Source organism: Anabas testudineus, chromosome 18 (genome assembly GCF_900324465.2).
Source record: "Anabas testudineus chromosome 18, fAnaTes1.2, whole genome shotgun sequence".
In the NCBI taxonomy this organism is placed as follows: Eukaryota; Metazoa; Chordata; class Actinopteri; order Anabantiformes; family Anabantidae; genus Anabas; species Anabas testudineus.
Window position 1 is genome coordinate 29,538,307 of NC_046627.1, and position 21,552 is coordinate 29,559,858.

General features: G+C 38.0%; 1 protein-coding gene across 2 annotated transcripts in view; it reads left to right on the forward strand.

Annotated features, from left to right (window-relative positions):
• mllt3 (MLLT3 super elongation complex subunit) overlaps positions 1-21,552 on the forward strand; it is a 43,967-nt gene that overhangs the window by 840 nt on the left and 21,575 nt on the right. For both annotated transcript variants that reach the window (XM_026353547.1, XM_026353549.1), the window contains exons 2-6: positions 106-286; positions 17,479-17,561; positions 18,417-18,560; positions 19,634-19,672; positions 20,794-20,922. In XM_026353547.1, the coding sequence (XP_026209332.1) occupies positions 106-286; positions 17,479-17,561; positions 18,417-18,560; positions 19,634-19,672; positions 20,794-20,922 (576 nt within the window). The remainder of the gene's footprint in view (positions 1-105; positions 287-17,478; positions 17,562-18,416; positions 18,561-19,633; positions 19,673-20,793; positions 20,923-21,552) is intronic.

Sequence of the window (21,552 nt, forward strand, 5' to 3'; positions counted from 1 at the left end):
ATACTCATAGTCAGTGTAGCGTTAAGGATCTATTTGACTATTTTCCTCTTCTCTAGCTTTGCCTGAATATGAGCAGCAACCCAGCATCTTCATGTTTTTTCACAGGGTGCTGTTCAGGTAAAACTAGAACTTGGTCACCGTGCCCAAGTGCGAAAGAAACCCACTGTGGAAGGCTTTACCCACGACTGGATGGTGTTTGTCCGAGGACCAGAGCACAGCAACATTCAGCACTTTGTGGAGAAAGTAGTTTTTCACCTGCACGAAAGCTTCCCTAAACCAAAAAGAGGTGAGACGCATTATTTCTGCTTGATTATCTATTTGACTCCTTGTTTCTTGCTATTCTTCTTGCCTCTGAGTCCTTGTGGAAAAAGTGGAATTCCTTGTGTTTGCAGTATCTGTGGATTGTTAAATGTCTAAGATGTACAACAGAGTTGTAAAGAAATTGCAGTCATTTTTGATTGTGTGCACAGAATAGTGGTGCATTCAAGTTCCACTGCAGTGTTTTATTACTGTATTGTGGCAAATTACACTTTGTTTGCGTGGACATTAGTGTCAGTTTGAAACAGAAGTAATCATGTGCGATGTTGCTTTTGGATATGATCCTGATAAACATTGTACCTGCTTGGTTTGGAGGTTGTAAACGTGAAGGTAAAGCAGTAGTCTGAAGCACAAGTATTTAATGTCAAGGTTTGTCTGGTAATTGCTTTTGATACCTCACACCTCATATGAGGTATGTGTATATTAAACTCAGCATTATATTTATTTTTTATTTGTGTAGATGTCCCCAGAGCCCAGTTTGATATTCTGTTAAATTTGTAGTCCTGTACAAGAAAGAAACCGACTTTTGTAAAGGTGGAACAAGCGAAGGAGTACAGTTTTTGCTTAAAATGCAGTGAACAGATTATCAGAATGGTTGCAGATGAATTTTCTGTTGATCTGATCTGTCAAATTCTGACGCAAAACAAAGCAATCACTTGTTTTGGAATATGAAAGACCAAATTTTCTGTTACATTTTTCTCAACGCTTTTGTCTTGAGCTTTCCAAAAACCACACAATCTTTTATCAGTTTGAGGACTGTTAAGTGAGACTTTCAGGAACCCTATAACATTCATTTTTTTAATATTTGAGGAAAACGTACAAATATACAAGCTCGATAGTCAAAACTTCAGCCAACTAATTTAAGAGTTCCAGCTTTAAATGTATCCTGAGTTGTCTCGTTGTTCTAAAGCAGATTCATGCTTTTCCATTGTGACAAGATGAAATTACCATAATACTAAACTGTTAGGTAAAATATAATCTATTGGTGACATGAACTTAAAATATCTTTATAGCCCCATAAAAAGTATTGGACAAAGTCTAGTTTTTATTATAAGATTAATTTTTCACATCCTACAGCATGTCATAAACCTTACACTATACCTCTGAGCACTGTATGACTACGTTGTTATGTAGTTGTATGAGATGGTGTAAAAGTAAACCACTTCTAACTGGTCCCTGATAATGTTTTTCTTGTTTTATTGAGAACACCTGACTGGTGTGAAAGTCTAAGGTGGCAGCTACATATATATCATCGTGATTAATGAGCAGCTGAGAAATTGATGGACTTTAAAGCTGTCAAAAGTTCAGAGGAAAAGCTGTTTTGAGACAGACCCAGGGTGCACAGAGAGCTGGAAATATTATCCTGTATTCATTTAGTTCACTGCCTCCAAGCAGCATATAAATCAGATTCTTCTCTGCTGATACGGAACCTTCAGAGCTTTACGTTTCTCTTACAAGACCTTTGATGGTAAGGTACCAAATGAGTTTTGGTTCCTGCACCCTTTATCCTTCTCCCTGTACTTTTAAACTCCTTTTCAATCCTGATAAATGTGATCTCTGACTTGAAGAGTAAGGTCTAAGGCCTAGCAAGAGATGGCCTCAGGTAGCAAGTTTGGACCCAGTTCCAAGTCTGTAACAGGGAAAATTTTCTTCATCGCCTCACAAATCTCCTATTGTCTTTCATTCATTCATGTTTTCTGTTGAGTTTGGCCTCTTTGGCATCTTTGTCGACAAAGCAAATTATGACAACTCAGCGATGCTGTTGTAAAAAATATGGCAGACTGACTTAATCTTTCCAAACTTTAGATTAGATAAAATACTATGAATTCTCATTTTACAATTGATATAAGATTATCAAGCATATTCATCCAATCAAAGCAGAACGGTTTTGTAGATATATTTCTCACTCTGGTAATGTTATTAGTAATAGCTTGCTTTTAAAACATTTTGTGCAATAAAACAGGGCAACATGAAAGTTATAGATACACTGGACACAAAATAATGTGTCATATTAGCCTCATCTGTCCTGTCAATAGAACTGCCAGTATGCAACTTAAACTAACCTAGCCTGGGACTTGAGATGCTATGCTTTGCTATGCTCTGTCAAGCACTTCAGGTTAAAGTTCTTATGAAATGACAATAAATGGGAACACTCTGAAACTTACTGATCAATGCAAAAATGGTTGAAATTCTCTGACTGGCTAGAAGGGGGAGCCTTGCTTAGAAACATTTGCCAGCAAATGTGTCTGTACTACTGCCATTCAGTGACTCATGGTCAGAACAGGCTTAGACAGCACCTCCACATTAAGAGACGTTCTGGAGACTGTCAGTAGTAAAATAATATTTAAACCATGAATTCTTAGCTTGAGAATGTATCGATCGTAAATAAATTAGACTGTACGAATGAATTGTAATATGAAGTCAAATATCTAGGACTGTTGACTCAACATATAATAATTATGTCAGGCTTACAGGGGATCAGTGTTTATGTCAAGTAAACAAAAGCATTTTGTGTCTTTTGAAATCTTAAACACCAGTGTAACAACTACACTAAAAAGTTCTGTCGCCAATGAACTGAGATTTCCAGTGCAGGCTTGTGTTTGACATCGTCCGGGCTAACAGGCCACAGCTGGCCACACCGATGATGCACACACTCTTGTTCCTATTTTCCTCTCTCTGTGGCCCTGGTGTTTAATCCAGCTGTTGAAGATTACACTCTGCTCTTTTTAGAGAGCAGCTTTTCACACACCTGTGCATTGAAATAAAATAGGGAGGCATTGAAACACGTCGAAAGCACAAAGTAGACCTGTCAGAATAAATAGAGTGCTAACATTTTGCTTTCAGAGCTACAGTCTGTGTGCTGTATTTGCTTTCGTTTTCCTTTTTTATAACTTTTATGGACAGCAGGAAAATTTGTAGAGCATTAAGAAAAATAGCTGTGATTGGTTTCATACTGTGTAGCCTTGGAAACCATCTCAAACTAAATGGACTGGAACACTTCTCCCTGCTTTACTTTCAAAGACAGATCTGGCAGCACACTACCTGCATTTATTTATTTTTTCAACACTTAAACTAAACAACAAGCAACATTTGAATATAAGCCCTGTGTACTGCAGTACCTCCACCTACATTGTCTCTTATACAACTGACAGCAGTGTTGATGAATGGAGGTGAGGGGTGTGAACCTTGCATCATGATTCTGCAGCCTGGATGGCAGCAGGAAAGCGTTTATGTGGATCAGGAATCCCCAGTGGCCTGTCAGGATTTCAAAGTAAGGGCGCATGTGAAAGGAGGGAACCATAATCATATTTCAACCCCATCCAGTAGAGGTTTAAAAAATAAAAAAAAAATAAAAAAAAGCAGTGAAATCTATCATTGCCACTTGGCTCACGTGCAGGTTTAATTTAAGAGGCGTCTATTGTTAAGATGTGTGCCAGCCACGCTTTAGCTCCTCGTGCAAAGATGCTGACGACAGGTAGGCTCACTGATAGGATTTCAAACAGCTTTTCCACATCAGCTGTTTCCTTATTTCTCCAAGACTCCTCCATCTTATCAACATGTCATCACTTTTCTACATTTTCACACCAACACAAGGTGTAACAGTCAAAACACAGAAATCCAAAAGAATGAGAAAGCGATAAGACACGATAAGTGTAACTTCTCGTGTGCTACCAGCGATTTGTTTTTCAGCCCAGACAAGCTGCTAGACACACATTAAGATTAATGATGAATTAGTCAGTAAAGCTGCCACTGTGCTTCATTATTGCCATGCAGCTTACGGGCCAGCGTTGAGGCGTTGCCATGGAGACGGCCAAATGGCAATGCTGTTTGAACAAATGGAAGTAAAGAAGCTCTTTGGAACCAGTGAAGGGGGTGCTATATTGGCAATAGGCGGCAACGGCTCATGCTGCTTAAGCACCTCATTTGGAGCCTCGGCTGCCATTTAATCTACTCTGGAGATGGCATCTCTTGAAAGGTGTTTGTGATATTTCAGAGGATTGTCACTTTTATGGAAAGATGTTAGACAGTGTAATGGGAAAGAAATGGGGCAGCTTGGTGAGATTTGTGCTCTGTGCAGTGTAAGAAAGACACGCGAGAGCTGTGGTTCTTTTTGTGTTTCTTACAACTAAGGTGCTTGTTGTTGAAGGGGGGAAAAAAAAACACTTAAAGAGCGGTTAAATAAGCAGGTGCGGTAATGTCTTAATCTGTCTGGCCTGTATCTGTAACCAGACCCCTGATATTCCACTAATGTGCATTTAATAGTGAATTAGTTTAGACATGAGAAATTCTATATTTGACTATTTAGAATAGTTTAACATATGTGGCTTGGCACATACCTCAGTGCATTTTAGGTACAGCAGGAAAATCTACAGAAGGACAGAAGAGAACATTTTTGTCATTTATTTTGAATTAATTAATGTGAGAGCTACTGTTGGGGCTGTGGCTAATTCTTGGATGAGTCTTCTACTCCTCCAGCTTGCTTTCTGCACAGGCTACACAAGTGGCTTAGGTTGTTGGGTTATAGTTATGCTCTGGTGCAATCTTTGTTGCTCTGCAGTTACTGGTGTTGGAGCTTCTATGACACTGTGCATAGTGTATAGTGTCTCTTTTTTTTTTTTTCTTTCTTTCTTTTTTTTTTTTTTTTTTGGTTTACCACAAACAATTGTTAGAGTTGGAACAGATTTTAAACAGCAGTTACATTTGTTGACTTTACTATAATGCAGAAAAGACATCAGAGGACATGGTCCATGGACCGATCACCATTGTTGGGTTCTGTGTGGTCTCAATGTGTAGTTACATTTTCCATACGTTTCTGTGGAGGTACATGTCAGGCTTTTACCTACAGCAGAGATTCTACAATGAAGCATAAATCAAGCATTATATAGGGCAGTGGATAAAGATTGTGCCCATTTATACAGCAAAGTCTACAGTTCCTGTATGACTGTAGCTTGTGTTCACATGTAAAAAATATGAGTAAAGGAACAATTCCGGCAACTATTTCTACTTTTTCCTGTTATGCAGTCCTTACCAACTATTGCAAATTGCTGATTTCTCTGAGGTTTGGTGTGAGGTTGTGATTTCACAGTTATAAAAGAAAGATGAGAAAATTGATGTAGGAAACTAAAAAGGAATCTGAACAAGAGGTTGGTGTCTTCTGCAGCTCACAGGACAGATCATTATAATACCACATTAAATATTATTTTCATTTTGCTGTCAGTTACTGCTGACATTGTCTTCTGAAGTCTGTTTTCTAAACTTTAATCATGGGAAAGGAGCTGATGGTTTAACAGAATATTTTAGCTGTATCATTGGCACAAGACAAGAATGTATGATGATTTCACTTTTGTTTATCCTCTTCTCCTCTCCCCTCCTCTGAACTTACTAAGGTTAGCATAGAATTAGTTATGATCAAGCATTGTCTGTTTAACTGTATGGTTATTCCTATGTTGTAGTGGAACGTATAGAGAATGTTCAGTTAACTTTCTTTGAAAAGCAAAAATAGTAAGCATCTAATAATTAAATTACATGGCAGGAAAAGATGGTTTACATCATTCAGAAGACTGGAATGCTTAGGGTGTAGGTGATACAAGAAAGTTTACATGTGTTCTCAATCAGAGGCTGAAAGAGGAAAAAAGCACATGACACATGGTATATAATAATACATATATTACACTACTGAACATTTGTATTTTTATTGAGTTGCTCATGACATGACTCACAGAGAAGTGGACCAACACTCTAATCATTAATAGAATTAGTATTGTGAGCAAGCCCAAATGATGTTATATATTTTGTGTGATTTGTATGAATGAAATATCTGAATAAAATCATTACGTGTAATGTTTGTGTAGATCTATCGTCAAGCTGTGATTATGATTGTGCTTTAAGTGTTGGAACTTCCTGAATAAACTTGACCTTTACAGACCGCAGTAGCACAACTGATGATACGCATGCGATGGAACATTATAGCATGGTTCAAACATGACACACGTGTCCAACATGTTCATGTGCAAAGTCATGTTTAGTCTGATCCACTGCAATTTGTTCAGTACAGCTGGTACTTACTGAAAAACTGTAACATTTCCAACCTGTAGAGGATCTTCCAGCTCTGGTTTTAGACATTTGCTATATGAGCTGTACATCCACAGGGCTAACCCAACATGGTTTGGCTGACAGGTCACAACTCTCCCCCTGCCAATGCTTTCACAGTGGAAATGGCTCTTTAAAACCTTCCACAAGTGCCAAGATGTAGATCTAATTAGAGTCCATGAGGGTAATTCAGCAGTAAATATTTGGCTCGCAGAACAGAACTGAACTTCCTGTGCCCGACAGCTAGGGATGAATACTTGTGCCTTTATTAAAAATTCAATCTCCCTCTTATTTTCTCCTCTGCTGACTTGAGGGTGATCATGGGCGTATCTTTAACTCATTGCCTCATTATTTTCCAATAGGAATGTGTGTCAGAGACTATGATCTGTTTATGTCGTCCCATTAAAATGATTGCCATGACAATTTTATGTATCCATTATGACAGGACGTGCCCCATCCTGCATGCCGATGAAAAGTTTAGGCAAGTGGCTGTGCACTGCTTTCAGAAGGTGGGAGGGTTGACCTTTGATCCTAGAAGCCCTTTTAATGGAAACGGGACACATGCTCCTGTGACTTGAAACTTGTGAAAGTGTAAGTTTCGCCAACGATTACACTGGGACACCATCTGAAGCTTCAGGTTTATACGTCCTATTTTTGGGGTTTTCAAAAGGCCTTCAAGTCAAACTAGACAACAATAGTCGAGGGTGGAACAGTATCTGCTTTCCTTAAAGAAAGAGCGTTCTGTTCTGTTAGCCAGATTGGCGACAGTGTAAGCCCCTCGCAGCACACACACACCCACAGATTGATGCCTTAATGATTGGGCCAACATGTTAGCCTCTGGCCATCTCCTGGGCTCTTTGGAACGCTCGCATGAAACCTTTTAACTCCCCTCATCCTCCGCTCGGGCTTAATTTGTGGCTTGTGTGCACATACCACATAAGTTAAGTCGCTGCAGTGACCTATGCAGAAGATACAGATCCTCAGGCTGAATTATGTCTCAGAAGCTGCAGTGCATTCCTTTCCTCTTTGCTGTGGCTTAGCTAATGTGATCTCTCTGAGCTCTGATGATAGTAGTTATTGATACTTTCATAGAAGATGAAGGATGCTTTCCTCTACATGTGTGCATGAGTATCTTTTGTCTCACGCTTGCCTGAAAAATGTTTCAAACCTCCATAGCGACTTCATCATATCTTACTTAATCTAATCAGACAAAAGTGACTTTTTAAATAGGGATTTAAGATTTTGTAGACAGTAGTTCCTGGGCATTTAAGATAAGATGCCACATGGGATGTTTTTTAAATTGATTGATTGATTTGCTAGAACCCAAGTGTGGAAAAAAAAACAATTGTTTGCATATGGGCAATGTGCTCAACAGGTCTTTGTTCAGTCTTATGTTTAGCTTAAAGGAAAGCAGTGCACTTCCTCTTTTGTATTTAAGCACTAGTTTAAGTACTAATCATTTCTCATTTGTGCATCAAGCATCAATTATTCATCACTTACACCACAGTCTAGCCTAAGGCTGTGATATAAATTTTTGTACTTTTACAACACTAAGAGATGGGGAAACAAGCATTTGATGGTATGGAGGTTATGGTGGTTGGAGTTTCTCTATGACACCCACCTACTGAGGAAAGATGCAAATGACAGGAACAAAAAAAAAGGCAGAGTGTAATTATATTTAAGTAGGCTTACTCGTCTTTTGTTTGGAAATTATGGGCAACTGTTGTATTTTCTATTGCTATTTGGCTCCATCTGCTGAATACTAACATTTAAAATCTGTACTTTTGTCATATACTGTATGGAATGCAGGAATGTGCCCTTTATTATGCCCCTGTTGGGGCCTAAATAACCAGGCTTCTGAAGTCCCAAAAATGTGGATGTACACAGTCCTGCTGAAAATCCTTTTAGATTATAGTGAGCAGAAAGTCTGAAAATGTGCACAAACAAATCAACCGGGTGTGCTTATGAGTCTGGGAGGAGCTAACCATAGCTAACGAACTTTGAATGAACCACCCAGGAACTAGCGTCTACAAAATCAGAAAATAAAGAAGAAATTTAAAAAAAGGACAGAGTGCACTTCAAAACTCCTTCTCATCTGGAATTTGCAATTGCAACAATTCCTGATAATATTAACTTGCAGATTTGTTTAATCACTGCTACTGGCCTTCACTCTGTACTGTCCCAGAATGTCTCACATATACAGCCCTGATGAGCACTTGCAAATACTACAGTTACGGTACATGTTGTTACTTTCTTGCAATAAAAACCATGCACAAAGGTCCACTAACAACAAGGAGAGGAGAAAAAATATCCAATTTACAAGATATTCTAGATCATTTGAGAGTGCAGGACACTTCAAGAACTGGCATAGGTTGGGTGTCTGCAAAAGTTAGTGCTAAACATTGTCAGAGATTGAGACAAATATTTTGCTAATGCAAAATGCAACAAGAATGGCTGACAAATGGGGAGAGGAGCCAAAATCACAAATCACTGTGACAGAGGCTGTTACATCCAGATCTATTGCAAGTGCTAAAAGAATCAAGGTGAAGGTATAAGTCAAAGTTAAAATAAATGCTCCAAAATATGACCCAATGTCAAAGACAAATGTGATTACCGACCTGCTCTACAGCTTAAATAGTTAACTTTGAGTTTGTTTGGGAGACATCCAAAACAAAATGCAACCCTCATGCAGAGGAGAGCGTAGATTGCTGATCGTTAACTGGGAGAACATAATATTCTAATACAGAATCTGCAGACATTTTGCAAGGTAAGATTGAGTTGAGATGTCAAGGGTCCAGTCAGAAAGGACCAGAAAATTTTGTCTGATCTAGCAGCTGGAGGATCGTCTAAAGCTTACTTGCTCAAAAATGTTCAGAGATCATTTCTGAAGGATGACGGTTGCTGCGTACGTTAGCGGCAAATGTGAGTGTACAGTGGATTTTAGCTGACAATATCTGACTCTGATGTGTAAAAGACTATATGACCCCCTTTTTTACCCCCCTCTTACAATGTCTGGCAGAAATCAAAGACTTGCAGGAATTTGCCAGTAATTGTTTTACGATTCCTCGGAAATCATACCTACTTGTATAGGTGGAGCACAAAGAAAGCAAGAGCCATGAAAGCTGCAGGCTGGCTGCTGCTTCTGGCATGAAAGGATAGGGAAAGGGAGGAGGTGCACATTGACGGGGCAGCCACCACCAAATAACAGGAACTGAGCTGTAAATGCCGGCTCTCCCTGGGTTCAGTCAATGAAAGGAGGTTGGAGGAAGTGGTTTATTGAAGCGTGGTTTATATGGGCTGTCTGTTGGCAGCTCTTTCAATCCTTTCTCACTCGACCCTGCCATAAAACATTTGTCTTTTATTTACAGCACCTCCACACACCAAAGCTGAGTCAGGAATAGCACCCATGGTCTGCCTTTTTATCAGCAAGATAAACAAAGCCAAAATGTGGAATTACCATAGTTGAAATCAACTTTGCTGTTACAGTGTTAGAGTGCTTTAATTCAGTCCAAATTAATAAGAACTAATTAATTGTGTGAGCAATTTATCAAGCAAAAAAAAAAAAACATTGGTTTTAACTTCTGTATTATCTTACTGTAAATTCAACCTGTGGGTTTGTTCTGCAGGTCAATAATTCTGAAACTCTCACATTTGTCTGTTAAATTCTGTCAGGCTTTTTACAATTTTAAAATTTTACATTAACAATTTATCAATTAATGTTTTATGTTGTTTATTTATTAATGTAATTAGGAGAATATTTTACAGACAGTATTTTGAAGATTCCAGAAACGGCACTACACGATTCATAGTTTCAGCACTTTAATTGCTTTAAATGTCATGAAACTCTTCAGTTGAATCATCTGTACAAACAAATCTAAATATCTGTAGATTAAATTAAAAAAAAAACTTATTACTAAATGTATGCCAATTATAGGTTTAAGATTAGAAGATGAATGTGAATCAAACATTAGGATTTACAGCTTTTGATTGGCATCTCCATGCATTAAATAGCAAAGAACATAACACCTTCTGTAATAGATAAATACAAGTTTAATTAAGTTAATGGAATAGATAAGTAAATTAAATTATACAAATCTGATTTAAAGTCTGGTCACTGGCTTGTCTAGTCTAGACCCTTCCACTTTTCCCTCTGATGAAGCCCTATTTAGAAGTGTGTTTTGGATTATTGCCTTGCTACATGATGACACTCTTAAGTGTTTCTGTCCACCTCTAAATTCTTCTTGAGTTAGATAAATAATAAAAATGAGTGAACTCCCATTACAGAGAAGACAGAGAAGCATGCACAGAAGATAATACAAATAATACAGGAGCATAATACTCATCTTAACACATCTAACAAAACAAAACAGAAACAAAATTGCACCTAAGTTGCATACGAGATGTCAAAACTGCAAATCTACCGAACTAAACAGGAAAACTCTTAAGCATGTTGTGTATTGTATGTTAAGATGACTATGCAATTCCAAGATATGCATTTGATAAAATATAATGAAGTTTGTCACTAGCGATAGCTCAGCTAGAGCATAGCTCTCTACTGTCTGTATATCTAGTCATTGTACAGGGTGATGGCTGTTGGCAGGAATGACTTCCTGTACTTTTCCTTTACAGCAGAGCTAGAGAAGTCTCTGACTGAAGCTGCTATGTTATTTGACCAACAGGTGTGGAGAGGATGTGAGCTGCTCAGCTTCAGCGTTCTCCTCTCCACAACTTCTTCATTGGTCTTCATTGTTGCATGACTCCAAAACGTGGTTCTTAGTAACATACTAACTGCAAACAAAATGCTGTTTTTCATGATTTTAAGTTTGTCTGTACTTTTGCAGCTATTTCCCTTGTTTTGTCATTGTTCTTCATCTGATCAGCCATGATGACAAATAGAAATGTCAAATTATTATGTGTCAAAATGTTTATTTGTGTGTTGGTGTGGGTACAGGAAAAAATCACATTGTGGCAAAAGGAAAGATTCTGCCCACTGAGAGTATTTAAAAAAAAATTTCAAAACTTTTTTGATTATTTTTTGTAGAAATATATTCTACAACTTCTCTTCATTTGCAGAGGTGCTGTTGAAGCCTTCTGTGCCCCAGACTCACTGAACAGTGTTGCCAGTAGAGGAGACATACTCACTTCTAAAAGTTGCTCTTAACTAGTCAGGGAATTTCAAGTTAACCAAACCACAATTTTGACTTTTAGATCAGAAATATCAAAATCTAATGTGTTGCTGTGTCCATTTACACCATTAAGGAACAAGTACAGTCTGTAGTTTTTCTTTTGCACCATGCTTGAGCCAAAATATCAGTTCTGTATGCAGGAAATCTCATAATGTAATGGCAGATTTTCATGAAAACTTCCTGACAAGTTGACCCCTTTTTGGTTTTAATGGTGCCGTAACCTTTCCATTAGCTCCTCTAAAGATCTAAGAGCAGTTGGTTAAATCAACAGTAAGCACAGCTGTATGCTAGTCTCCCCTCACCAGCATGTCTGCACATGTGAGGTCTGAAGGAGTCTCAGCTGTCAACTCTAAGAAAATGTAGCCTGCTGCACATATGGACATTTTTTTTTTGTACATACGTGATTTTTTTTTCTTCACATCAGTTTAAGTTTTTTTGATTTGCCTTTATTGGCAAATATGTCAGTCAATAAATTAGGAATTGCAATACAGAAATGCCAAGCATATGTTGGAGGCAGTTCAAAGACAATGTGGCTGTTACATAGTTGCAAAATTAGAGAACACAGTTGCACTACGCTCAACTAACAAACCAAATTAAGTGATTCTCCTTAAAACACAAGTCATTGCATGCTAAGGTATCTCCAGTATTAATATCAGCTATGGCCTCACAAATCCACTATTATCCAGGTTATAGTATTTCATGTGTTGTATGTTGTCATAGTCAAAACCAGACATTCCTATCTGATTATTTTATCCACCGACAACTGACACCATTACCTCTTGCAAGCGATGGATCACAGGGGAGTTATAAAAATCTGTTGACAGCACCTCTTCCCACTGTGTGCGCTGTATGTCTGGGACCTGCTATCAAGAGCATCCCTGTGATTTTTCAACCCATCCCCCACCCCTCACTTAACCTTCCAGTCTTCCTCTCCATCTGTGTTTGGTCCCATGAGGTGGGTGTGGCTTTACACCTATGTGGTTTTAGTCCAGGATGGGCATATGGTATTGTTCATGTATAATTTGTTATGATCCAAGCTCAGTTTTTTTTTTTTTTTTTTTTTTTTTTTTTTTTTTTTTTTTTGTACTTTGCTGTTTTCAGCACTAGTGGGCTGGGCAGTAAATTCTGCCAAGAAAATCAGCCCCGGTTTAACGAAATGAACATACAAGACATAAGCCCAGCACCTCTTAACTTTTAACTGTCACAGCAGGCCACCTGTCAGGCGCTTCTCCAGTGAATCGGCTGTTTTTTGTGTTACGGTAATGAATAATCTTGACCCCATTTATGTTAGGGTTTTTTTTTATCTTATTAGTGAGAGACTTTTAGGTTCAGGAGAGCTCCTATAAGACTGTGGAGAAACTATAGTGTGGTGTTGTTTTTATGTAACTGATAAATAAAGTTTAAAGAATAGAAATAAAGAGTTGCTATATTTGTGTGTGTGTTTATATCTCTAATTGTATTATTAATAGGAGCCTGTTTGTGTCTGTGGTGTGTGTAAGGATCCTTCTAAATGCAAAAAGATAGTATGGATGGGCTTACCTACTGATCAGCTAATCAGCACCCACCATTGTTACAGAGGCGAATTCTTTGTTCTTTGACTGCAATACTATCATATGATGTGTTTGTTTTAAAAAATATACAGCACCTTGTTCAAAATGGTCATTTATATTTAATCATATTCATACTCGCACTGCGTACACAAAGTACTTGTTAGTTATTTACCCTTGCATAAGGGCAGGATGTACTGTATGTGAGTGCTAACAAGTCCTGAGCCTTTTGACTTACAGAAAGCAGGTCAGTATCTACGTGAATTATCAAGGGACAGTGAGTCTGTAAGACTGGCCCCAGAGTTTATATTGATGTAAGTTACTTAGCTGTGTCTGCACATTAATAACGTACAGGCAAGTCTATAGTAGGCAGTTTTTTTGAGAGTTTTTTTGCCACATTTTTACTCAATTTAAATTGAGACAGTAATACTAACTGCTAGAAATGTTACCATTTTTCATCATTTCATGCCTAATTTATGCCAGTTTTAACTCTTTTGTTCCACTGATAGTAGTTCATTTCCAACCACACTGTAGGAATATCCTCAACCAGTCAGCAACAAAAGATATCCTTCTACAGCAGCTCAGGAGAACAAAAAGAACAACATTCGTCTTGGAACTTAAAAAAGAGTATTATTTATTTATTTATTATTGTTTTATCTTTTTGTTTTCTCTTTACTGGTTCATGCCATAAAACCAAAACAACTAACTAAAATGGGCTAAAAAGTTCTGTTAAGTTTAAGGACAGCTAGAGACTTGGGTTTGTCATTTGTAGGGACCTATTAATCATTTAGACCTATTATTAAGTCAGTGAGCAGGAGGAGCTAATATCTTAGGCACAAGGCTTCACTGAAGAATTTCTTATTTGCAGTCTTGTCTTTTGTTTTATGGTCAAGCCTGTTGTCTGCCCTGGCCTCATTACAAACCAGTCTGTGTGGAAAGGGCAAATATGTAGTGACTGGCATTGTTCTGTGATTGGCATCTCACTTTAAACCAAGGCCATGTTAATAAACGACTCAGCCTTGCCCCTCTTTGAAAGCCTCTGTGACCACTGGCAAGTTTCCTGTTACAGGTCAGTGGTTGCATTGTGCATCTCAGACGCTCCTCCAGATAATGGTAACTTTTTCAAGCTGAACCACTGAACCCCAGCTAAGATGCTGCACCAATTTCACATTTCGTCAATTTATCTGGTGTCTTCATAAAGCTTCAGAAGTTTTCTCCTATTTGAACTGTTACACGACTGAACTGTTATTTGAAGAGTGACAGCTTACATTTCTTTTGAGGGATTTCACAAAAGTTGACAGGATTTATACATGTTCATAGCTGAAGTGATATTCATTCAAAAAGAATGATACACATGCAGGGCACCTTCCGGGAAATTATCTACTGAAGGCGTAATGTTTTTCAAATATGTTGCTCTTTCAATTAACCAATTAATTGTTGGCTCTATAAAACATTAGGAAATAGTGAAACATATTCCCACAGCTGAAAAAAAGCTATTTTAACTGTTGATTTATTCATAAACAATCAAGAAAGAAATTCAGTTTACATTAATGAGTATGAGTATTTGCTCAGAAAATTTCAACTAATTCATGACTGCTCCTTACCATAATAAAGATTTGCTTACTTAATTATTTCAGAAACACAAAATCTGTTGCGTTGAAAATGCAAGAAAATCTATAATTCAACAGTACAGTTGATGTACTAAAAACAGTATTCTCTTTGAGCTCTGATTTCCCGACATACTTTTCAAGTGGCCCTAGAGAAGTATTAGCTTATTGGTAAAGCCATGTGTACATATTTTTCACTCACCCCAACCAGTCGAGACAGATGGCTGCCCACCCTGAACCGTGTTCTGCTGGAAGTTTCTTCCAATACATGTACAGAGTTTATGTGCATTTTTCTTTCCATTTTAGGATGGTTCAGCTCATCTCCTTCTCCACCTCAGTTTATGTAAAGGTGTGGGGGTAAATGGGCTCTTTTAGCTGGCTGTAATTTAACCTGACCCACTTGCACAATTAACTGTAACCCATAATATTTACTCAGTGGTATTGGGTTCTGGATGGCTTGGCCCCAGCGGTGAGGTCGACCTCAGCGTAGTCGAAGCATCAATCAATGCTGCTTCCTGAAGGGGCGGAGCTCCAAAAGGACACAGGAGAGCACAGTAATGACTAGACTGATGCGAAGGCCTGGTCAGTACTGAGGATGACTCCCATCATTTGTACCATCACTCGGAGCAAAGCTGTCAAAAGCCATGACTCTTTTACTATGTTTTTGTTTTTTTTAATAGCGAACCACAGAGAAGCCAGAATGTCTGGATTGTTTTTCAGAAGTAAGAAATTCCCATTAAAAAGTCCTACTTTTTTGTTTCATTTTTTTAAGATTAACAAGTCAGCTGATTGAGTCAGCTGGTTGCATTGACTTCACACGTCTGTGGTAACAGTAATCCTAGGAGGATGGATCAGGTAGAACATTAAAAAAAATTAGAGTTGGTGAGTTTCATGAATGAGGACAAAGCCATGATGTAGTAACTTAACTGCTCTGCCTTAACTTTTTTTTTTTTTTTAATGGTAGTTATAGGTTTTCATATGCTAAAACCAGATTTACTAAATTATTTAAATTATAAGTTTACTTTCTTAAACTCCTGAAGATTTATACTTATAATAACTTCCTAAGCCACACACTTTTTATTTATTTGTCAAATGCTCTGCACAAACTCTGCCTATTGTTAAAAGCCCTGCATTAAGTAGACATTGCCTTGTGTCATCTACAGTTTCCTAGGTAAATTCAGTTCAAAATTGCAACAAGCTCACACAAACGGAGCCCTGCATTATTGCCCCCCCCACCCTAGAGCTCTGATCTCAATATCAGACATGAAGGTATAGAAGACAGTAAGACCCCATTCAAAATGCATTTCAACCTTGTAGGAATGCAGCCGATAATATTGCATTTAAGCTGCAACATTCAGACCTTCCTGTAATAATTCTCTGCAAAAGAAGAAAACAATTGTTGCTCCCTAGAGGAAAGAATACATTGAAAATAAATAAGTTGTCACTGCTCTGATGGTGCTGGATAAGTCCTGAAGACTAGAAGCATGGCCTTACAGTAGAATCTTGGGTAGTATTTTCAGTAATGTAGGGTTGGATCTTCTCTTCTCTTTGCCTCAGAGATGAAAGGCATGGTCAGTAAAGCTTAGTTTGAGATGAATGAGAAAAAATGTAAATACCAAACACATTCTGATTCTTAACACTGAACATATGGTGTTAATGTTAGCCTTGGTTAGATTTAGCCTTTAGCTATCCACCTAGCATCAACTATGCTGGTATCAATCGCACCATTTTTAAACAAATCTGATTCACAGAAAAATCTTTTAATCGTTACAACAAAGTTTTAGTTGACCTTGTTGGTTATGATAATCCAGTTCCTGGCATAATCAGTTCTTGGTTTTAGACCAGCAAAGAGTTGGGCCACTTTGGGATCAGTTTTCTTGGCCGGGTTGTTGATATTTGAAATCAAGCGCTGGCTCCAAATTAACTGTAAGCAGTGCAGTTCCTGAGTTTGTATTGATGCTGCATTGTACGGCAGGTTTGGCTGGGGCAACCAGACAGGACAAAACGGAATTTAGTTCAGAAGACTGCGCAGAAGATATGAGCATCATGTCAAAACTAATAATACTAAGCCACTTTTTATCTGTTCTTCTTGTAAACACTCAGGTATCCCCATACTAATTGGTACTTTTTTCTGCAGGGTCCACAGAGATTTAGACTGACAAACACACACACGTCTAGGGAGGAACACCTGAGCTCTAGTAGTTTGTTTGTCATTATACACCCATGGGTGTTAGGGGGAAGTCTCTTCACTTATCATCAGCTGGGTGGATTCATGAGTTTTAAAGGCCCCGATTCTAATTTAAGCCACAGTTTTTGTATTGATACACCAGCGCAGATGATGAAGATGAGAGTTAATGAGATCTCATGGGAATGGAGACACAGGTTTAGAAGCTCTGTATGTGCAGTGACAGACTTAGACTTTCACACGGCAACAGTCATGTTTTCCGATACTGAGTGTACAAAATGTTGACGAAATGTGTTCAATATAACAATAATCTGAAGAATTTCATTGATAGTGATAATAATGATTGAACTGTTTATCAGTTTGTCTCTCTGCCAGCAACCATCCACACACAGACACTGAGCAGTACACCCAACTGTGGTTGAATGAGTGTGTGATTTGCACTTTACAGAACTAATCAAATTTAAACTAGGTTTTCTGTTTTGTCAGTTACCTTGCGTTGAAGGTCAATGGTCTCTATTTAATAGCAAATTTCTTATTCATTCCAGTGTGCAAAGATCCACCATACAAAGTGGAGGAGTCTGGATACGCAGGCTTCATCTTGCCTATTGAAGTGTACTTCAAAAACAAGGTATATTTAATTCCTCTCTTGGATTTAATTTTATGTTTTAGGTTGATTGGCTTCCATTGTGTGTTTTGTCTGAAGCCAGCATGCTACAGGAGATTTTAGCTAGTTTGTTGATTTAGAGATGGACATCTGAAGACATCATTGACCTGTTCACAATTTTAACACTTACACCTGCATGATGCCACTAACACTGATTCAAAATTGAGTAGACTTTTGCAGCTCCTTACTGTGAGACTAAAGTTGATACGGCAGTGGATTCTGTGACATGATACATCTTTGTCAGCTATCATACATTTTGTTGTAACATTTTTACCATACATGCTCTCAGTGTTGCTGGGTGATATCTGATATTCTTAGCAATTTCTGTTTTTGCATTATATTTAAAATCAAAACTTGATTTAGATTAGATTTGTGTATTTTTGAATCACTGGGATTAAACACCTCGATATCAGATAGATAGATATGGCATTTGCTGGACTGGATAAAAGCCAGAATATTTGCATCATTTGCATCTCTTTACTATTTTACAATTGGTCCATAGTTATTATAGTTATTATTTCAATAATATTTGATATACAATTACATGTACTGTGATAGAGGATTCATATACTGCTTTTCTTATGATTAACTATGGCTTTTTTGAGTTTACTAAATGTACTTGGACAGCAAAGTGGAATTTCTAAAATAACTAAAAAGATATGTCAAACCTTTCATGTGAAGGTCAGTATTTTGGATGAAACATTTGGATCTGAAAGGAGCCTTCAGGTATATTTGTGTTGCTCAAAGAGCATATTATTTGAAAAATCCTGATTTTTCTGCTGTTTCCTCCTCTATGGGTGGATCACCACTTTTCCTCAGGAAGAACCGAAGAAAGTTCGCTTTGACTACGACCTGTTCCTACACCTGGAAGGCCACCCACCTGTCAATCATCTTCGCTGTGAGAAGCTCACCTTCAACAACCCAACAGAGGAGTTTCGTAGGAAGCTACTGAAAGCCGGAGGGGTAGGATTTGTGAGGGGAGAGGCTGGGACTTGAGTGATTTTGCTTAATGCAACACACATCCATTATTTTTTCAGGAAAAGTCAATGTAACTCGGTGCCCTCTTTCAGGAGGCACTATATAAGCTACATTTATGTAGCATTACACGGTCATATAGGTCTAACTTATTGTTCTTGTGGCTTATACATCATATTCAACAGTCCAGTTCCTTCTCTTAGCTCAAAAATAAATAGATTGATTTAAAATGTCATTAGCAATTTCTAAAATGTCTTGTCACTGTATTATATTTGAGACTTTGAAAACACACAGTATTGTTTGAAATGTTCATGAAATTTGTAGACAGTAGAAAAATTTAGAATCATCTCTTTTAGGCACAGCAACGCTTGTACAGAAGAGAAATGTGACTACACACCAAATACAATTCTGTGACAGTTTAGCAGGCGAACCTAACCACCTCTTTTTTTTCCATTCTCCCACTCAAAGCAAGCTTTATTGATTGACAAGTGTTGTCTGAGCTTTTTGTATAACTTGTTGTCATTTTATGGGAGAATTATTGAGCAGTATACAGTTGAATACGGATGACATGTACTCTTTCTCTCTTTTAGTGCAGAAAAACTGTAAAATTTAGCTGCACATTGATCAGCTGATGTCATCATTAAAGTTCTCTGTAGCTGTTACAGTTGATAAATTGGCATCAGTTTACCTTTAGTTGCTTCTTTAGTGTCGGGTGAAATCATTCAGTTGGCCCCTGTGCTGAGGACTCCTGTTGTCTGGAGGTTTTATTACTGTAGCTAAGTGCTCTCTATTTACTTTGCCCCTCACCCCCTTCTTACCCTCAAAGGGCTCATTTGCTGATACAGACCATGTCGCAACTGACATTCTCCATTGTCATTAGGAGAGTCTCACTACTCAAGGTTTATGGCCTTCAGTTACACTGTACAAGTTTTACCAAACCTTATTCCAATTTGAATTTAGATTTAGACAATAATAAATGAGTATTTGGCTTAGCTAAATCATTGTACCAATCTTAGAACAAAGCTGTAGGTAATATCTCTCTATTCTGTTCTTATTCACAGCAACGAGATCCTCATAAACGTAGTTCAGAAGACTCAAAGGTAAGACTTACAAAATTTTCCAACACTTTTTGGAGTCGCAGATGCTTATTTAAAGATGAGACACAAAAAAACTGTTATGTAATAATACAAGTGGTTTCAACCTAGCTGGAGCGTTTCCTGCCATGTACCTCAGCTCTCCAGCATAGCCACACTGAAGCAGCTGTGCTGTGCTGTCTTTACATTCATATTCTGGCTGTAGTTTCAGTCCTATAATGAGTGTGGGATAGTCCAGCAAAAATAGCTGGTTTTACATGTTTGAATGTATTCAGTTCTTGGCAAAGAATACAGCAGTGCACTAGCCTAATAAAATCTGCCTTTTAATTCATACTTCATACAGCAAAGGGTCATTTTTAAAAAAATAATTCTAGATTGATTAGATTGTTCTAATAAAGTGGCCATCGATTGGATGTATGCTGGATAGATTTCACTCTCTGCTACTAGTATTTATGTTAAGCTGGGTTAACCACACCTGGGTTCTCTCCGCGTCTTTGTGGGTTCTCTCAGGGTACTCCAGCTTCCTCCCACCATCTAAAGACATGCACGTTTAGTTGATTGGTGACACTACATTGCCACAGTCACACAACATATGCGTGACAGTGTGTGAGTGGTTGTCCGCCTCATCTGTGCATCAGCCCTATGATTGACTGTCGACCTGTCTAGGTTGTACCCTGCCTCTTGCCCAGCAACTGCTGAGATAGGCGCCAGCACCGCTGTGACACTAGAAGAAAAGCAGTTTGGAGAATGGATAGATGGATGGATAGGTTATAGTGGATGATTAAAGTACCATTTAAAAGGCAAAAGTACTTTATATACAGATGATGTGATATTATGTATGTATCAGTATCAGGATATAAAATTAGCAAATGTAAGTTATTAATTATGTCTAATTACATTTGTGCCTCCCAACTTAAATTACTGTATAGGTAATATAAAACTGGGAACAGAGATTGTCTTATGAAATTATGTTTTAAAGATGGTCCAATAATAAGTAAACAAGCCTTTGGTGCTCGAAACCTTTACTGTTAAGAGATACATTTTGTCTAAAGGATTGGAAACTTGAAAAGGAAAAATGTTTCAAAACTCAGTCTCAGATTATTGTGGTGTATTACTCTTTCTGGCAGGTAATGGTAATGCAGGAAGGATCAACCTCGCTGTTTGGACAGCACCTAAAGCTGCCTACTCTTCCCAACAACTCGCTGACATCTACCTTCTCTGACCCAAAGAAGAGCAAAAACTTCCATGGGTCAAAGGTCAGTGGGTATCTCAAAGTACAACCTGGAGCTAAACAACTTTCTCTTGTACCATTACACTCCACCCAGCTCTGAAAATTTGTAGTCCTTGAAATTCTTCAGTCCTTAATCCCCCACATATTTGGCAGGTTCAGAAGCGTCCAAAATATTTAAAGTTTGGGATTTCAAAGACATCCCACTTTGGCTTAAGCAAACTATATCTTGGCTGCCCCCAACCATAAGCACTTACTCCACTGACTCAAAACTGGCTCTTTGACAACCTGTGGGTTTGAGGATGCCCTTCATTTTGCTCTAATGGGCTTTTTAAGGTCTCATATGCATAGACGTTTAGGTTATAAAATGAACACTAAATTGCATGATTGCCCCCTAAGCTACATGTAGAATTGCCTGTACAACATAAAACAATGTATGTTAATAGTAGCATATTGTTTCCATTATGTGTTATTTTTAGTCCCTTTAAATGGTGTCATTTAGGAGCCAGGTTAGAAGAGGCCCATTTCACATGGAAACAGTTTCCAGTCTAAACACAGTGTGTGTGATAAATTACTTATGGAGCAAGAGGTCACACACACACTAAGTGTCTGTCTCTCTACCCCCTTTCTCACTCTCTCTCCATCACATGTTGAGAAT